The sequence below is a fragment of the Camelus bactrianus genome, chromosome 23 (genome assembly GCF_048773025.1).
Source record: "Camelus bactrianus isolate YW-2024 breed Bactrian camel chromosome 23, ASM4877302v1, whole genome shotgun sequence".
In the NCBI taxonomy this organism is placed as follows: domain Eukaryota; kingdom Metazoa; phylum Chordata; class Mammalia; order Artiodactyla; family Camelidae; genus Camelus; species Camelus bactrianus.
The window spans coordinates 472266-486549 of record NC_133561.1 but is presented as its reverse complement, the minus strand read 5'-3'; the positions used below and the strand labels follow the sequence as shown (position 1 = coordinate 486549).

General features: G+C 62.3%; 1 protein-coding gene and 1 long non-coding RNA gene across 4 annotated transcripts in view; one reads left to right on the top strand and one right to left on the bottom strand.

Annotated features, from left to right (window-relative positions):
• Positions 1 to 14284, top strand: part of LGR6 (leucine rich repeat containing G protein-coupled receptor 6) — an 86099-nt gene that overhangs the window by 15463 nt on the left and 56352 nt on the right. Inside the window, exons 2-4 of one of the 3 annotated variants that reach the window (XM_074351492.1) lie at positions 6473 to 6544; positions 8711 to 8782; positions 12237 to 12308. In XM_074351492.1, the coding sequence (XP_074207593.1) occupies positions 6473 to 6544; positions 8711 to 8782; positions 12237 to 12308 (216 nt within the window). Of the gene's footprint in view, positions 1 to 6472; positions 6545 to 8710; positions 8783 to 10252; positions 10303 to 11846; positions 12146 to 12236; positions 12309 to 14284 lie in introns of those variants that run through there. The other 2 variants (XM_074351495.1, XM_074351493.1) reach the window with 2 other exon arrangements.
• LOC141574735 (uncharacterized) lies at positions 8791 to 12128 on the bottom strand. Its single transcript, XR_012501747.1, has 3 exons — positions 12000 to 12128; positions 10565 to 10645; positions 8791 to 9252 (listed from the first exon to the last, which is right to left on the bottom strand). It is a non-coding gene; the product is annotated as an uncharacterized LOC141574735 (long non-coding RNA).

The window sequence follows — 14284 nt, the reverse complement described above, 5'->3', positions numbered from 1 at the left end:
CGAGTCTCCCTTTCTTCATTTAAAAGGGAACAAAGAATGCTTCCCTCCTGGCCTGATGAAGGAGACAGAGATGCAGAAGGCCTTCACGTGGGGGAGGGGCGGGAGAGGCAGGTCTGGGACGGGACCCTCCTTCTGAGGAGTCTGCGTCTGCGACGGGTCTGTCCCAGCAAAGGCGGCTCCTCCCAGATGCTCCGAACCTCCAGCTTCTGCTCTTCCCACTAGATTCAAGTTGAGAAGCCAGAAAACCATCTGGCTAGGTGGGCACGGTCCAGCTGGATGATGAGGTGCTGGGATGGGAAGGGGACCGGGGATGAGGGGTCTGGATGTGAGAGGAAGGCTTCCAGCTGGGACATGGGGTGGGGGCCTCTGAACAGAGAGCCTCCTCCTGTTTCCCTCCAGACACACCCTGCCTCTTTATCTGGTGGGATAAAGGCCCAGGACCAGAGCTTCAGCTAAACAGACAGGGCTGGGGCTGTGTGGTCTGCTCTGCACACAAAGCGCACTCCCCTCCCACCCCAGGGCTACCCAGGTCCTCCCACCCATGACTTCTGGCCCAGCCTCACCTGGTCCATCTCCTGGGAGCCTGGGGGGACCACAGTCCCTCCCTCGGGACCTCTGATCTAATGGGACGTCACAGCCCTCCCCTCTAAGGGCTCCGGGTCCAGGCGGAGGACAGAATTCCGCCCACACACATCCACACGCATGGAGTTGAGATCAGAGCAGGGGCTGGAAGCCATGCTGGTGAGTCAAGGACACTGAGCTTGGCAGGTGGAGAGGCGAGTCCTCCAGGGGTCTGTTCTGGACCCTCCGGCTCCTGGTCAGTCCTGGCCAGGGCTACCTGTGGGACACGCCCCACCCTTCCGTGCTGCAGAGAAAAGGGCCCCCGACGCTGATGCCTGTGTGACAGGGACAGCGCCTGTCTGTGTGGGTGGGGAGACCAGCCCCAGAAGGCAAGGACAGGCTGCAGGGGTGGGCGGGGTGGGCAGCCTGGCTGGTGAGTGAGCCCACAGAAGTCAGAGATTAGCCCGAGGGCCTGTGACTTGTCACTGTCCGCTCTCGTCGCTATCTCACCTGCGGGCTCTTTGAGGGCAGGGATCCTGCATTGTTGGACTTGGCAGCGTCATCACCTTGCACAGGGCCTGGTGTACGGTAGGTGCTTAATAAATGCTGGTTGAACAACACATGGCTGGGTGGTTATGTGAGCGCTCAAGGTTGGAGGCTTCCTGCAGGAGGAGGCACTTCAGCTGGGCCGTGGTGCGCGGCAGCACTGGGGCAGTGCTGGCTGTCTACTGTGCGCCAGGCCCCAGAAAGCGCGAGGAAACCACGGCGGAGAGAGGTCAAGTCACTTGCCCAAAGTCACACAGCCAGCAATTACAGATCTGGGAGTGGGACACAGGCCGGGCTGACTGCAGGGGCTGTCCTGGGGCCACCCACAGACGCCAGGGACACACCCTCTGTCCACACTGTCCAGTTTGCGGCCACTGAGCCTGGAAGCGAGACCCGTGTAGCTGAGGAGCCCAACTTTTGATCTGACTTGACTTTGATGAGTGGAAATTAAACAGTCACACGAGGCAGTGGCCAGGTGCCAACTCGGAGAGGTGGGGTGCCGCTCCCGGCCTCTTCCACCCTTGGCCTCCTTTCTCTGCCGTCAGTTTGAGGAGCCCCACAAGCCGCGACGAAATATCGTGATCCTGTGAGCGACACTGCCTGGCTCCGGGGTGTGAACCCAGGGCTAGAAAGCCCCTCTCACCTGACTTTCAGGCTTTTAGGAGCGGCTCCTTCTCTTGCCTTCGTCCCTCCCGCCCCACCTGAACTGACTGAGTCACCCAAGGACTGCTCTCTCCCCAGTTTCGTCTGACCTGCGCGAGCCTCATCTTGGCCAAATAATCATGGAGACCCCTCAGTGACCCGGAGTGCAGGTGCCAGCCCCGCCCCCCGCATCTCTCTTACCATCCCCCATACCTCCTCCTTCACGCCCTCCTGCCACCCCTGTGGCCCCTCCCACTCCAAATCCCTCGTTTCTGCCCCAGGAAGCCATCCCTGTCGACCCCGTCTTCTGAGTCCAGACACAGAGTTTAGAACCAGACAGGAGGGTGGCTGCAGGAGCAGTCTGTAGACCGCAGAGCAGAGCACGAGTGTGGGGCATCGTGGCTACCTCCCCACAGCACCGTGGGCTCGAGGCCCAGAGCCAGCCCCAGGCTGTCCCGACCCCCACTCCCGGCACCCTGAGCCCACAGCTGTCTGGCAGGAAAGACCCTAGTGATCTGTGGGGCTCAAAGGGGCCGTGACCCCAAATTCCATGGTCTTTCTGTCCTGTCACCTGCCTCTTGTTGACAGAGGAGGTCCGTGAGCGTCTTGTGAGCGGCAGCCGGCCTGGGGCCCCCGTTGGACTCTTTCTGGGCGGGCCTGGCCTGCTCCCTGCCTACCCCCACGCTGTCCCCCAACACAGCAGGAGGCGGGCCCAGCCCGGCTTGGCCTGTGCAGGTTGTTAAACCGCAGGCCCTGACCAGAGGACAAGGCCTAGGAGAAGCCGGCTCACTGTGGAAGCTGGAGGGACCTCAGGGCAGGGCTCCGCGTCCACCCTCTCAAGGCCGTTGGGTCAAGAGAAGAGTGAGCGTTTAACAACGGCTCCCATCAGTTGTGCGCCACCTTGGAACTAAGCACCGTGGAGGAGCCCCAAAGCAGCGGGGGGAGTTCAAATCAGATTCAAACCTGGTGTCCTGGTGAGGGCTGTCCGCAGAAGCCGGGCGAGCTGTGATCATTCACCTGTGGTCAGTGCACCCCGAGGTGCCACGCGGCCCCAAGGACTGGAGGGTGCAGAGGAGACTGAGACCAAGCCCTCGCACGTGGGGGAGCCCACGTCACGAGGGTCACTCCGTGCAAGTCTCCATAGTTCGTCATGATTCACTTAGATGAGGACGGTGCTGACCAGGAGGCAAGTTGGGTGAGGGGGGCCTGTAGGTGTTTTACTAACTCGTATGATTCATTGACTCGCGCAGTCCTCGCTCCAACCCTTGTGAGGCAAGGACCATCATCCCTGTTTCACAGAGGGGAAGACAGAGGCTGGGAGATGTCACGTGGCCTGGCCAGCCTCATGCTGCTGCCCAGCACTGGGCCGGGGGCTAAGGCAGGGCGGCTCCGGGCACGTGGTGGGCGTGAGCATCGTGCTGACGCCCCTGCGGGAGCGCGAACACAGCCGTGTAAGTCCCCAGGGCGCTGCCCAGCGCTGCCAGGGTGGGAGGGCTGGGAAGGCCTCCCAGAGGAGGTGACCTGGGGGCAGAGCCACACCGGGGGACGGGGCTTCCTTCCCAGTCGCCCTGGCCACCCTTTACTTGGCTGCAGGGGTGGGGCTGCTTCCTGGCCTCTTCTCCCGCCAGTGGGAGAAGACAAACAGAACAAACCCCCAGGGCCCCTGAGTGTCAGCCAGGGGAGGGGAGGGCTCCCGCTACCCCCACCCCGGCCAGCTTCAGGTCTTGTGCGCCCTCTGCCTCCAGCTCCCCGGCGTCTTCCCTCTTCTCAAACTGTTCCTTGTCTCAATGGTGACGCCCCTCACCCTGCTTCCTTGGGGGTCTGGTTGCCCCGCCTGCAGCCCCGCTCAGTGACCCTGTCCAGTCCCCCCACAGCTGTATCCAGCCGAGCACACAGAGCCCCTGATGCCCTTCAGGATGGGCTGCAACCCACCCTTGCGGGTCAGTTGGGAGGAGCAGTTTGAGGTGCCCAGTGCAAAAGGAAACATGGTGCCTCTTGTTCAGAAAGTGTTAAGACCTAAACCAGGCCAGGCCCTTGTGTGTGGGGGGCTCTGAGTCCTGCACAGGCCTGGTGAGCGGTTGCGTGTGCACGTGTTTGTGCCTGTGCATGTGTGGTGCCCACAGGGAGACAGTGGCAGAGCAGAGCTTGAGTTCAGGTATCCATGTCCAGTTCAGCCACCAGTCAGGCCCCAAAACACCACCTCTGAGCCAACTGTGCCCTGTCCTGGGGAGATAGACCAGAGGGGAGGCCCAAGGCCCAGAGACGGAGCTGGGTCGCCCAAGGTCACAAAGGAGCCAGAGGAGGGGGTGAGATTTGGGTGAGCTTCTCCCAGAGTCTCTGTCTTTATAACACGTGGGTGCTTTGAGAACGTTGTGAGTTTTAAGAGCACAGCACTCTACACACATATGGACGAACACACACGTGTGCCCTCACATGACACGTGTGCCCAGCACCCCACGAGACAAGCGTGTCCAAGAGCTCGCGTGTCTTGTCAGTACGTACAAGCTCACACAGCTGGACGCCGGGCCCCTGACTGCCCTGGTTCAGGCGGCCAAGAGTCTGAGCCAGGCTCCCTCGTTTGCCCGGAGAACATCCTAGCTCAGAATCACCAACTTCCCAGGACCCCTGTGGTCAGCCTCCCGGGCGCTGCATCCCCCCTGAGGCTGCCCGGTGCCCCCCCACCCCAGGGTCCTCTGCTGCACCCAGGCCTGCAGCTCAGCGGGAGGACCTCAGCTCAGGGCTCTCACTGGACCTCCTCTCCTGCTCCAAGTGTTCCCCTGCCCCCCTTTCCTTGGCACCAGCCCCGCCCCTTTCCTTCTGTGGAGGCCTGGGTTTAGAGGGGGCTCCCCACCCCTCCCCTGGGCACCGCAGCTGGCCCGGTGGGTGCTGTCTTGGGCAGGATGTGGGGGCGGGCTGGGGCAGGCCCCCTCCTCCCTGGGGAGAACAATGAGGCCCCTCATCGGTGGTGGGGCTGGGGATGCTGGAGCCACATCAGAGCCTCTGCGCTGCGGCCCCTGGGGGAACGGCTGAGTGATGAGGCCTGAGTCACACGCCCTGTGTGCTCCTTGAACTCCTGCGCCCGCGCCTGTGGAGACACGTCCAGAAATGCACGGGCGATTGTTGGGAGGTAATCGCTCCTGTGGCACCTCGCGCCTTCCCGCCTGGCTGGCAATGAGCCAGGCCCGGACTCAGCAGAGGCGGCGGCCTGGGCTTCTGCGGGCCTCCCCATCCTCCCTGCCTCCATCCAGCGCCCTGTGTCCTCCATGGCCACCAGCACACCTGCCACACCTCACGCAGCCTTCCTCCTGGAAGGGCAGGCCCAGGGCCTCTGTCCTCGCCGGAAGCGGGGAGGGAGTGTGGGCAGGAACCGGCGGGCTCCCAGCTCTTCCCGCTCGCTCAGACGTCTTCCACCTTAGAGGACGTGGTGCCCCGAGGACAAGCATATGGGGGATAAAACACTGGAGACTAAGCAGGCTTTGTATAGGTTGGAGCTGGGCTCCCTACCTCCTCCAGCACACTCGCCAGCAAGTGTGTTTCTTGAGGAACGTGGAGACGTTGAGGTCTGACATCTCAAGTGCATCCCTGGCGGGAGGGGCTGCCGGAGGTCTGGGGGTGGGGCCCAGCAGTAGGTGTCTGTTCTGGGCCCACTCTGTGCCCTGGGGCAGGGCTGGCGAGGGCTTCGAAACAGGATGGATCCCAAATGTGTGGGACACACGTGCATCTGCTCGCCCTCCTGAGGACAGGGCAGGACCACAGACCAGGGCACCGCTCTTCTCCCACCCCAGCCTGCAGGCTGGTCTGCAGGCACCGGCTCACTGCCTCCTCATGAGGACTCTGGGAGTTTGGGGTGTTCATCCACTTTTAGGGATGAGGAAACTGAAGGTCACAGTGATTGAGAGCTCGAGGTCTGAAGGGTAAATGGAGGAGACAGTTGACCTCAGTGCTCAGTGCCCACTCCTCTTTGTTTTCTTGAGTGTAAATGGAGTAAATGGTGGACTCTACCTTGGGGCTGTTGTGGGAATTCAATGGGATTATTTGGATAAAGGTTAGCCAGGGCCTGGCAGAGGGGCCTCCAGGAAACGCCAGCTCTTACTCTTGGGACCCTGTGTGTGCAGGGGGTCTTCAGGGGCAGTGGCACTGAAACGCCCACAGGGTCCCTCAGAGGACGTGGGCGGGCTGGAGTGGTCTAAGGTGGGAGCCCATGGAGGGAGCATGTCTTTATCCTGCCACTCGGGAATCCGGCGTCCTCTGTGACGTGCCCAGGGGCCAGACTCTGGTTGGAGAAGGGTCCTGGGGGCAGCAGGGAGACAACGGGAGACAGACTGTGGAGGCCTCAGAGGGTGGTGACATCCACTGGCTCTGGGATGGAGTAAAAGGGTGACCCCAGGGCCTGTCCTGGATTGACCACACATGCGGGCCGGTGTCTGGTACTTTCCCCCGGGAGGAAGCACACAGACGTCTTGTGTGCTAAGTGGCCCCTCCTGCTCTAAAGGCCTGTGAATTTTTCTCTAGCCCAACCCGGGCCGGGGTAGGGGGCAGTCAGCTTCCCCATGCCCCCATCAGAATCAGTCCACTGAGGGAGGAGGGAGGGCCCTGGCCCAAGGACCCAGGAGGGTGCTGCCCGGCTCTGCGTGCGGATGGCACGGGGCCCCGCAGTGTCCGCAGGCGGGGCTGGGGCGGGTCAGGCAGCCCACAGCCCACCCGCTCTGTCTCCTCCCTGCAGAGACCTCAGCATGAACAACCTCACGGAGCTGCAGCCCGGCCTCTTCCACCACCTGCGCTTCCTGGAGGAACTGTGAGTAGAGCCTCCCCCGGGGCTGGAAGTGCTGTGACCTCTGACTCCTAGGCCCTGGCTCCCCAGGAGGGGCAGACTCAGCAGGAAGGGCCTTGGGAAGCTGTCCTGGGGAGCAGGGCCTGGTCCACCTGGCCCAGGTGTGGGACCGAGGGTGGCCGTGGGGGCTGCATGGTGCAGGAGCTCGAAAACCCAGCTTCCGCTCCTCCCCCGACCACCCCTCTGCAGCCTTCCTCCTTTCAGTCTGTTCTGCTCCTCTCCAGGGGTTGTCCCCGACCTGCTCCCCAAGCCCGGGGGTGTTTCCCTGAAGTGTCCCTCGGTCCTGTTCCCACTGCCGCCAACTGGACATCCCCTAACCTGTGTCCCTGGACGTCCCCTCACCTGTGGGGCCGCACCAGCCTCTAACAGGCAGATCGCCCACCTCCTTTCTGATGCACTCTGCCCATCTTCAGAGTGCATCTTCCCAGGCCAGGTGCCTCCTCTGGCTCCCTGTGGCCCAAAGGACCCACTTCTAAGACGCTCTGTCATGGGCCCAAGCCCACCTGGCCAGCTTTGCTCCAATGAGGCTGGTCCTGTTCACATCCCTGCTTCCCTCCTGCATTTGAGTATGTTCCCCTCCAGCCCGCAGGCCCACCAGCTTGTTCTCCACTCGATCAGGGCCAATGCGAGGCCCACTTCCTCCACAAAGTCCTCCCTGGTTAATCCTCCGCACGGCAGTCACCCTGCAGGATGGCCTCATGCCCTAGTGGTGCCCATAAGCAAGTCAGCTTCTCAGCCAGAGTGCCCGCCCGCCTGCTCTGGGCAGCCAGGCCATGTTGCTCCCAACCACTCTCATCCTTGCCAATTCCTGGCCCCCCTAGCCTGCTGGCTCTTTTGGGCACCACCCTGGATCCCTAGGGCTCTACCGGGCTTTGCTTAAACTCTCAAACCGTGGGCTTCTGGCCCCAAACACACTCCATGCTCCACCTCCACCCCAACCCCCTCCTCCCTAGCAGGTCTCCCCATCCTGGCCCAAGACAGTGCCCTCTAAGAGTGCACATAGCCTGCCCGTCACCCCATGGCCATGGCTGAGCTTTTTTCCAGACCAAGTACTCAGCCTCCACTCCCCTTCCCGTGTGAAAGGGGAGCTCAAGGTGCTTCAGGGGAAACAAAACAAAGCCCCCTGCCCCCTGCCGGCTGCAGCCAGGAGCAGGATGGGTGGGCACTTGGCACAGGCCCCGGCTCCGGCTCTCAGGTCAGGTAGGGGCAGGGTGGGTGGGCTAGGGAAGCCTTCCTGCGGAGGAAATTGAAGCCAGGACTCAAAGCAAGGGACAGAGCGAGGGGCAGCAAGGGGTTCTCAAGGTGGAGGGGCCCAGCTTGGGTGGGAGAGGAAAGCAGGAAGAGGCGGGGGAGCTGGGCGGGTGACCCACGGGCACACCTGCGACCCGGAAGCTGGTCCTCCATCCCCCACTCCCGGAGAGGGGGTGGGGCCATTTTAGAGGCAAAATGCCCACATGCAGAACCCAAGCTTGGAGACCCCACATATGATGCCTTTCCATGTGTTTTTTTAAAATAATAAATGTCAAATAAAGAGACTCTTAGTAGAGATACATTTTTAAAAAAATAGCTTCTAAGCTGCGTCAGCACAATTTCTACATCTGCAAGCGTCTTGGTAAGAATGGACGTGTGTAATAATGTGGTCTGGAGGTCTGGCAGGGCCTTCCAGCCCGTCCCGGTGCTCTGCTCAGCCAGGCTTTAGCGCACCTAGCACATTCCACGGCGCTCGCTCCTGTCACAGCTGGTGGCCACCCCACGACAAACGTGGAAATGCCTCATTGGACCAACGCCCCATATCCTGCCCTCCTGGGTTGGTGGGCCTGGCTGTGAAGTTTGGGGCGTGGGGAGACGTAGGCATGTCCGTCTGTCTGGTGAGCCGATGCAGCGCAGCTCGGGGGTGAGGGCGGCCGTGGGTGAGCAGGCCAGCACTGAAGCGGATGTGGGCCTGGAGGTTGATCACAGCTGGCGAGGACGCCACGCCCTGTGAGCCTAGTGGGGAGTGAGCTGGCCTCTCCGAGCCTCGGTTTCCTTGTCTGAAAGTTGGGCACTCTAGGAACACTCCGAGACGCTGGCCAAGGGAGGTCACCCACCTTGGCTCCCTGCCGACACACTGCCCTTTCCTCTGATTTGCAGGCGTCTCTCTGGGAACCACCTCTCACACATCCCAGGACAAGCGTTCGCCGGTCTCTACAGCCTGAAAACCCTGTAAGTCCAAGGACACCCGTTTTACCTGGAGACGGGGCCTTGAGAACTCTGGGCAAAGTGAGGTTTCGTGCCCAGTGTCTCGGTTTGCCACTGGCTTCTTGCTTCCTTGTCTTCACTTTTCGTTTTGATTGTTTCCATTTCTCTGCTCTCGCCTTGTCTGTAACAAACTTCATGGTTTGTAAACAAACATTTAATTGCACCCGATGCTCGTGCCACAGCGCAGGGACGCGAACCTGCTTCTTCCATGACGTGAAGCGGGCCCGTCAGCACAGGACTTCACGGGGCTGGGCGCAGGGACAGACCCTTGTGCTCCCCCAGACCTCCCAGGCCGGAGGGCTGAGACTGTTTCTGGAGATGAGTTGGCAGGTCCTCTCTGGGCCCTTCGCCTTGGCCCCAGGCTTGGTCTCTGGCTTCCACACTGAGTCTCATTCTCCTGTAAACTTTCTCCTCTCCATCCCAGGTCCGCTCACCTTTCCTCAAAGCAAAAGGAAAGTGAGAATTGAAGAGGCCCTCTTATCACCTCCCCTAACCTCCCTCTTCCAGTGACCAGACGGCCCACTGGGGGAAAGGGGATGGAAGGCACCCCTACCCGACCCCGGTCCATGGCTCGTTTGTCCCCGCCGGGGCTGCCCTCCCCTGGCCCCACGCCTGTTGCTGTGATGCGTGTGGGTGGAAGGAGGTGGTAGAGGAGGTGCAGAGGGTCTGCGGGCAGGGGGAGTGTTCCCTGGGAGGTCACCTCACCACGGGACTGGCTTGGGAAGACAATGAGCACCCTGGGGGCTGATTCTGGAGCCATAGAAGAGCGTTAGAAACTTCCCAAAGTGGTGAGCCACTCCCCACCTCTCCTGCCCCCTAGCCCTGACTTGACCTGCAGGTCTTCTTTATACAGTTGAGCAGGTTGTTCACTGCACAAGAGCATCCAGCTAAGGGGTAGGAAGGGGCTGCAATCCAGTCCTGTGCCTGCCTCAGGGCTACATCCGTCTAGAAAGGAGTACCTTTTTCTAATTCGCTCCAGGTTGTTCCTGGGCTAGCAGTGGCCCTGTCCCTGTGGCCTGTGAGCTTCAGGCTCTGGCCAGTCAGCAGTCCCCACCCCATCCCCTTCTTCCTCCACGTTGTCGGACTCAGCACTGCTGGCCCCCAGCCTCTCTCTCGACCTGCCTCGGAGCCCCTGACCCCAGGGCTCTCTGGTCTCTCGTCTGCCCTTCCTCTGCTCAGCCTCTGTCTCAGCCTGGTCTCCTGCCCCCAACCTCCCTCTCTGCCTCAGACCTGCCCTCCCTCTCACCAGCCCTCCTTCTTCTTCCTGCCTCTTCTCTCCGTCCGTCCTGCTCCCATCAACACCGCTGCCTGCAGGACGATGGGGGAGGCACCCTAAGCCAGACACAAGGCCCGGGCGGCCTGTGTGGAGGTGGTCCCTGCCCAGCCAGGCCCCGACCTGCAGCCAGATCAGAGAGCAGGCTCTGTCTGTCGGGAATTCAGAGGACGTGAGACCCGTCCCTCGTTCCCGAGTCTCCAGCTTAGGGGTGAGCCTTTCTTCTTCGCCTGCTTTGGGCAATAAGTCAAAGCTCCTGGAAGCTGCAGCCCTGCCCCTTCGCGGCCCAGCACGGTGGGCAGCTAGGTGGCTGGAGCCAGGGGCAGCCAGCTGTCCATCCCCTCCTGCCACTGACCCTGGGCCCCCAAAGCCTTCGTGTCCACTCTGCCTGCAGACCCCTCTGCTTCGGGGTGAGTGGGTGGTCTTGGGGAGCGTGTCCTTTTACTCAACACCTTCCAAGCAGGGGGCTCCACCTGCATCTGGGCAAGAAGTGCTTCGCAGTGTCTGGCGTCTCCTTCTCCTGCCTCGGTGCCCTTTGTCACTCCTTTTCAGACCTGCACGAGAAAGACAGCAGAGCCCCCCATCGGCACAATATCCCCTCCGGTGCAAAGGGACAGGGTCACTTTAGCAGCTCCCTGGACCCTTGTCTGAGCTGCATCTTCCTTCCCGTGGGGCTGGGCTGTCCGGGTGGGACACCCTACCTCCATCCTGCCCTCCCAGAGGCCAGGGACCAACACGAGGGTATTTCCTCCTGACCGTCCCCAAGTGGCTGTGGCAGGACCCCTGCGTCCCTCTCTCCAGCCCCACACCTGACCTGAGGGGTCACTCTTGGGCCTCGCCTTCCTCTGCTGGTTCTCCACATCTTCGGCCCACAGGCTCTGGTCAAGCCCCTGCCTCAGGCCTTTTCCTGAGACTCTAGGTGGGGTCTCTGTCCGGCAGAGCCCTGAAGGCTGCGTGCTCGGGTTCACTGCCCCTGCCCAGCTCCACCATCGGGGCTGCCCTCAGGGAGGCCACAGTTCTTTCCTCCTGGGTCTGTGAGTAGACGCAGGAGCCTCTGAGGACCGGTGCCTGTTGGGTGAGGGGGCACCTGTGGCCAGAGCGCCTCATCCCACCCCAAGCCTAGGGCCATGGAGCTGGCCAGGGAGGAGCAACACCCTGCAGGGGGTAAGAGGTGGCTGGCACACAGGGTCTCCCTGGAGGCCCCACCCCCAGCTCCAGAGCAGCCTGTCCTAGGATAGACCTGCTCCCTCGGGACAGTGCCTGGACAGGAGGGCCGGACGGTGGGCGTGCGGGCCGCCAGGTGGGGCCGCTTTCTGCCTGCCCCCAGCTGTTCCCTGACCCGTGGGTGGCCAGCCCCGCCCCATGGGCCTGCCTCCTCCTCATTTCTGGGCGGCTCTAGAGGCCGGCGGTGGGTAGGGGGATGCTGCAAAGGCCGCTACCACCCAGGCCCTCCTCAGAACCAGGCGGGCAGGACCCCCACCCAGGGCCCAAGTCTTCAGGGACTCCCTGTGCTTTGGAGTGACTTCCGCAGCCTTTTCTGAGGACAGCTCTGGTGCCTGGAGTCGGCTGGGTTCGGCAGTCCCGCCCAAGGGGGCCCAGACCCCCCTTTCTCCCCTGCTGCTCGCTCCCTGACCCACCACCCTGTGGGGCCAGGAGGGCAGCCTCCTGGGGGATCTGTCCACAGGCCGTGTGCAATGGGGCCCCCGGGCTGTCCCGACACGCCAATCCCGACATCTCCGTTGGCTCTACAGACAGACAGCCCACAGCCGCATGTCTGCCTGGGCCCCTCACCCTCCCCTTCCTCAGGAAACCCTCCGCCTCTCAGCTGCAGACGGAGAAGCGGAGGCCGGGGAGGAGCGACACCTTTCCCCGCGCCCTCCCTGGCCGAAGTGCGAGGGAATCCCGTACTCTGCTTCCTGGCCTCGCTGCTTCCCCAAGGGGCCCCTCTGCTTCTCTCCAGTCCTGCTTCCGCCCACGAGCCCTTCTGAGGCAGCCTCCCAGCCCGGGCCCAGCCCCCAACACCTCCACAGCCTCTGGACCCCTGCTGGGCCGGGGTGGGGCCAGGGCTCTCTGGGCTCCAAATAGGCCTGGCGTGGGGGCTGTTTGAGGCCCTGCGGTCCTTCACGCCGTCTCCTTTCCTTCCAGGATGCTGCAGAACAACCGGCTGGGAGGCGTCCCCGCGGAGGCATTGTGGGAGCTGCCGAGCCTGCAGTCTCTGTGAGTCCATGGTGGGTGGGCCTGGACGCCTGCTTCCTGGGCCTGAGTCGTGGCCCCGGCCCTCGGGACCCTTCACTCCATGTCCCTACGGCGCTCTCCAGGCTTTAGTTTCTCTGGGGGGCTTGTGGCAGGAAGTCGTGTGTACACTTGCGGGGGTATTTTGGGGCCGGGAGGCACCCAGCCCTGCCGGAGGAGTGTGGGAACGGGGCCTCTGGGGCCGTCATCCCGGGGTGTCTGGCCTTCTGCCAAGGAGCCTTGGTGGAGGTTGGTTGGAGGCTGCCACCCCAAAGAAGCGTCAGGAACCGTCTGTCTCCCCACCTCACCTGCTCTGACCCTCAGCTTGGTGGGGTGCCACTCAGACACTCATTTCCCCAGAGTCCTGGACTCACTGGCCACCCGTGACCCGTCCATCCCTCCAAGGAGCCCTGCAGTTCCTCTCCTGTCCATTAGGGGTGTTGTGGCCCCAGGATGGATGCAGAAACGTGCTATGGGTGATGTAAGCAGGTGCTGTGGTCCCCTGGCAGGTGCTGGGTGCACACCACGGGGCCTGGAACACAGTTGGTGCCTGACGCATGCCCTGTGAGGCAGCTGAATTTCTACGTACATCTGTGTCTGACGGGAGAGAAGTCAAAGCTGGGAACCAGGACTGGGCCTAACCTTCAGCCATGGGGGAGACGGAGGCCCACTTAGCATGCGGTGTCTCAGGACAGAGGCCTCTGGTGTCCTGGCCTGTGGTCCCTGCCCCATCCTCTCGTCCTCATGACCCACCATACACAGAGGGCTGGCGTAGGGGCCCAGCCCTGCCACCCAACCCAGGCCTGTCTCCCTCCTCCCAGCCCTGACCCTCCACCCTCCCCAGATGCCGAAGTGGCAGAGCTGCCCCTGCCTCCCCCATCCTCCTCCATTTCCACCCTCCACCCCTACAAGGGCTGGGCCTCTGGGGGTCACCTCCTCTCCCTCTGTCCAGAGTCACCAGTGAACAGGGTCAGGCTGCTGGTGTGCCCCTCGAGGCCAAGGTCAGAGGATCAGAGGCCAGGAAGGCTGGGCCTGCTCCCCTCCCAGGAAAGACTAAACCATTGCTCCGGGCACCAGCGACGCAGGGGCGGTTTGACGTTTCATCCAAAGCATCCGAGGAGTCTTCACAGGGGCAAAGACTTTGCCCAGACTTTTTCTCACTTCCTCTGAGGTGAATGTTTTATCCTGCGACTTGCATCTTTTTCGTGCTCAGGGACTCTGAGGGTCTCATCTTCTAGACACGTGGGCCGCACAGGCAGTTCCTGCGCTCCTGAGGGGTGGCGGTCCCGTGGCTGGGAGACCTAGCTGATCCAGCTGTCACTCCTGCTGCCCGGGGTGGGGTGGGGGGGGTGTGGCAGGGCAGGGGCATAACACCCCCCGGGGGTGACGCAGACCTGACCAGCAGGCTTGGCCCCCTGCTGGGCTCTGGCTCTCAGTGTGGAGTCTCTGACCCTCTCTGTGCCCCGTGGGGGTGCTGACCTCCCCTGCCGAGCTCACAGGGCTCCGTGAGGAGCAAAGCGTGGTCAGTGTGAGGACCCGGCACGCTGTGATGTGTGCTGATGCGCCTGTGATTTTGCTCCCTTGACTGGTCACCCACTCGTTCTCTTTACACATGTTTTCGAGGCTTGGAGGCTTGGCTGGAAAGGCAAAACCTGAGTTTTTGCATCTTGAAGGATCAGGTGAAGAGGCAGGGAAGGGCGTTCCAGGCAGAGGGAACAGCATATGCAAAGACTCAGAGACAAGGAGGAACTCAGTGAATTGCGGAGAGTGTGCAAGGGGGCGAGTCTGGCTGCCTGTTGTGGGGTGCTGGGGGCAGGGGCAGGAGGGAGTGAGACCTGGAATCAGGGAGAGATGAGGATTTGGACTTTGTGCTTAAGACCCTGGGGAGCTGTGGAAGGACTTTCAGCAGGAGAGTGATGCAATGGAGTTCGCATCATTGAACATCATGCTGGCAGCAGTCA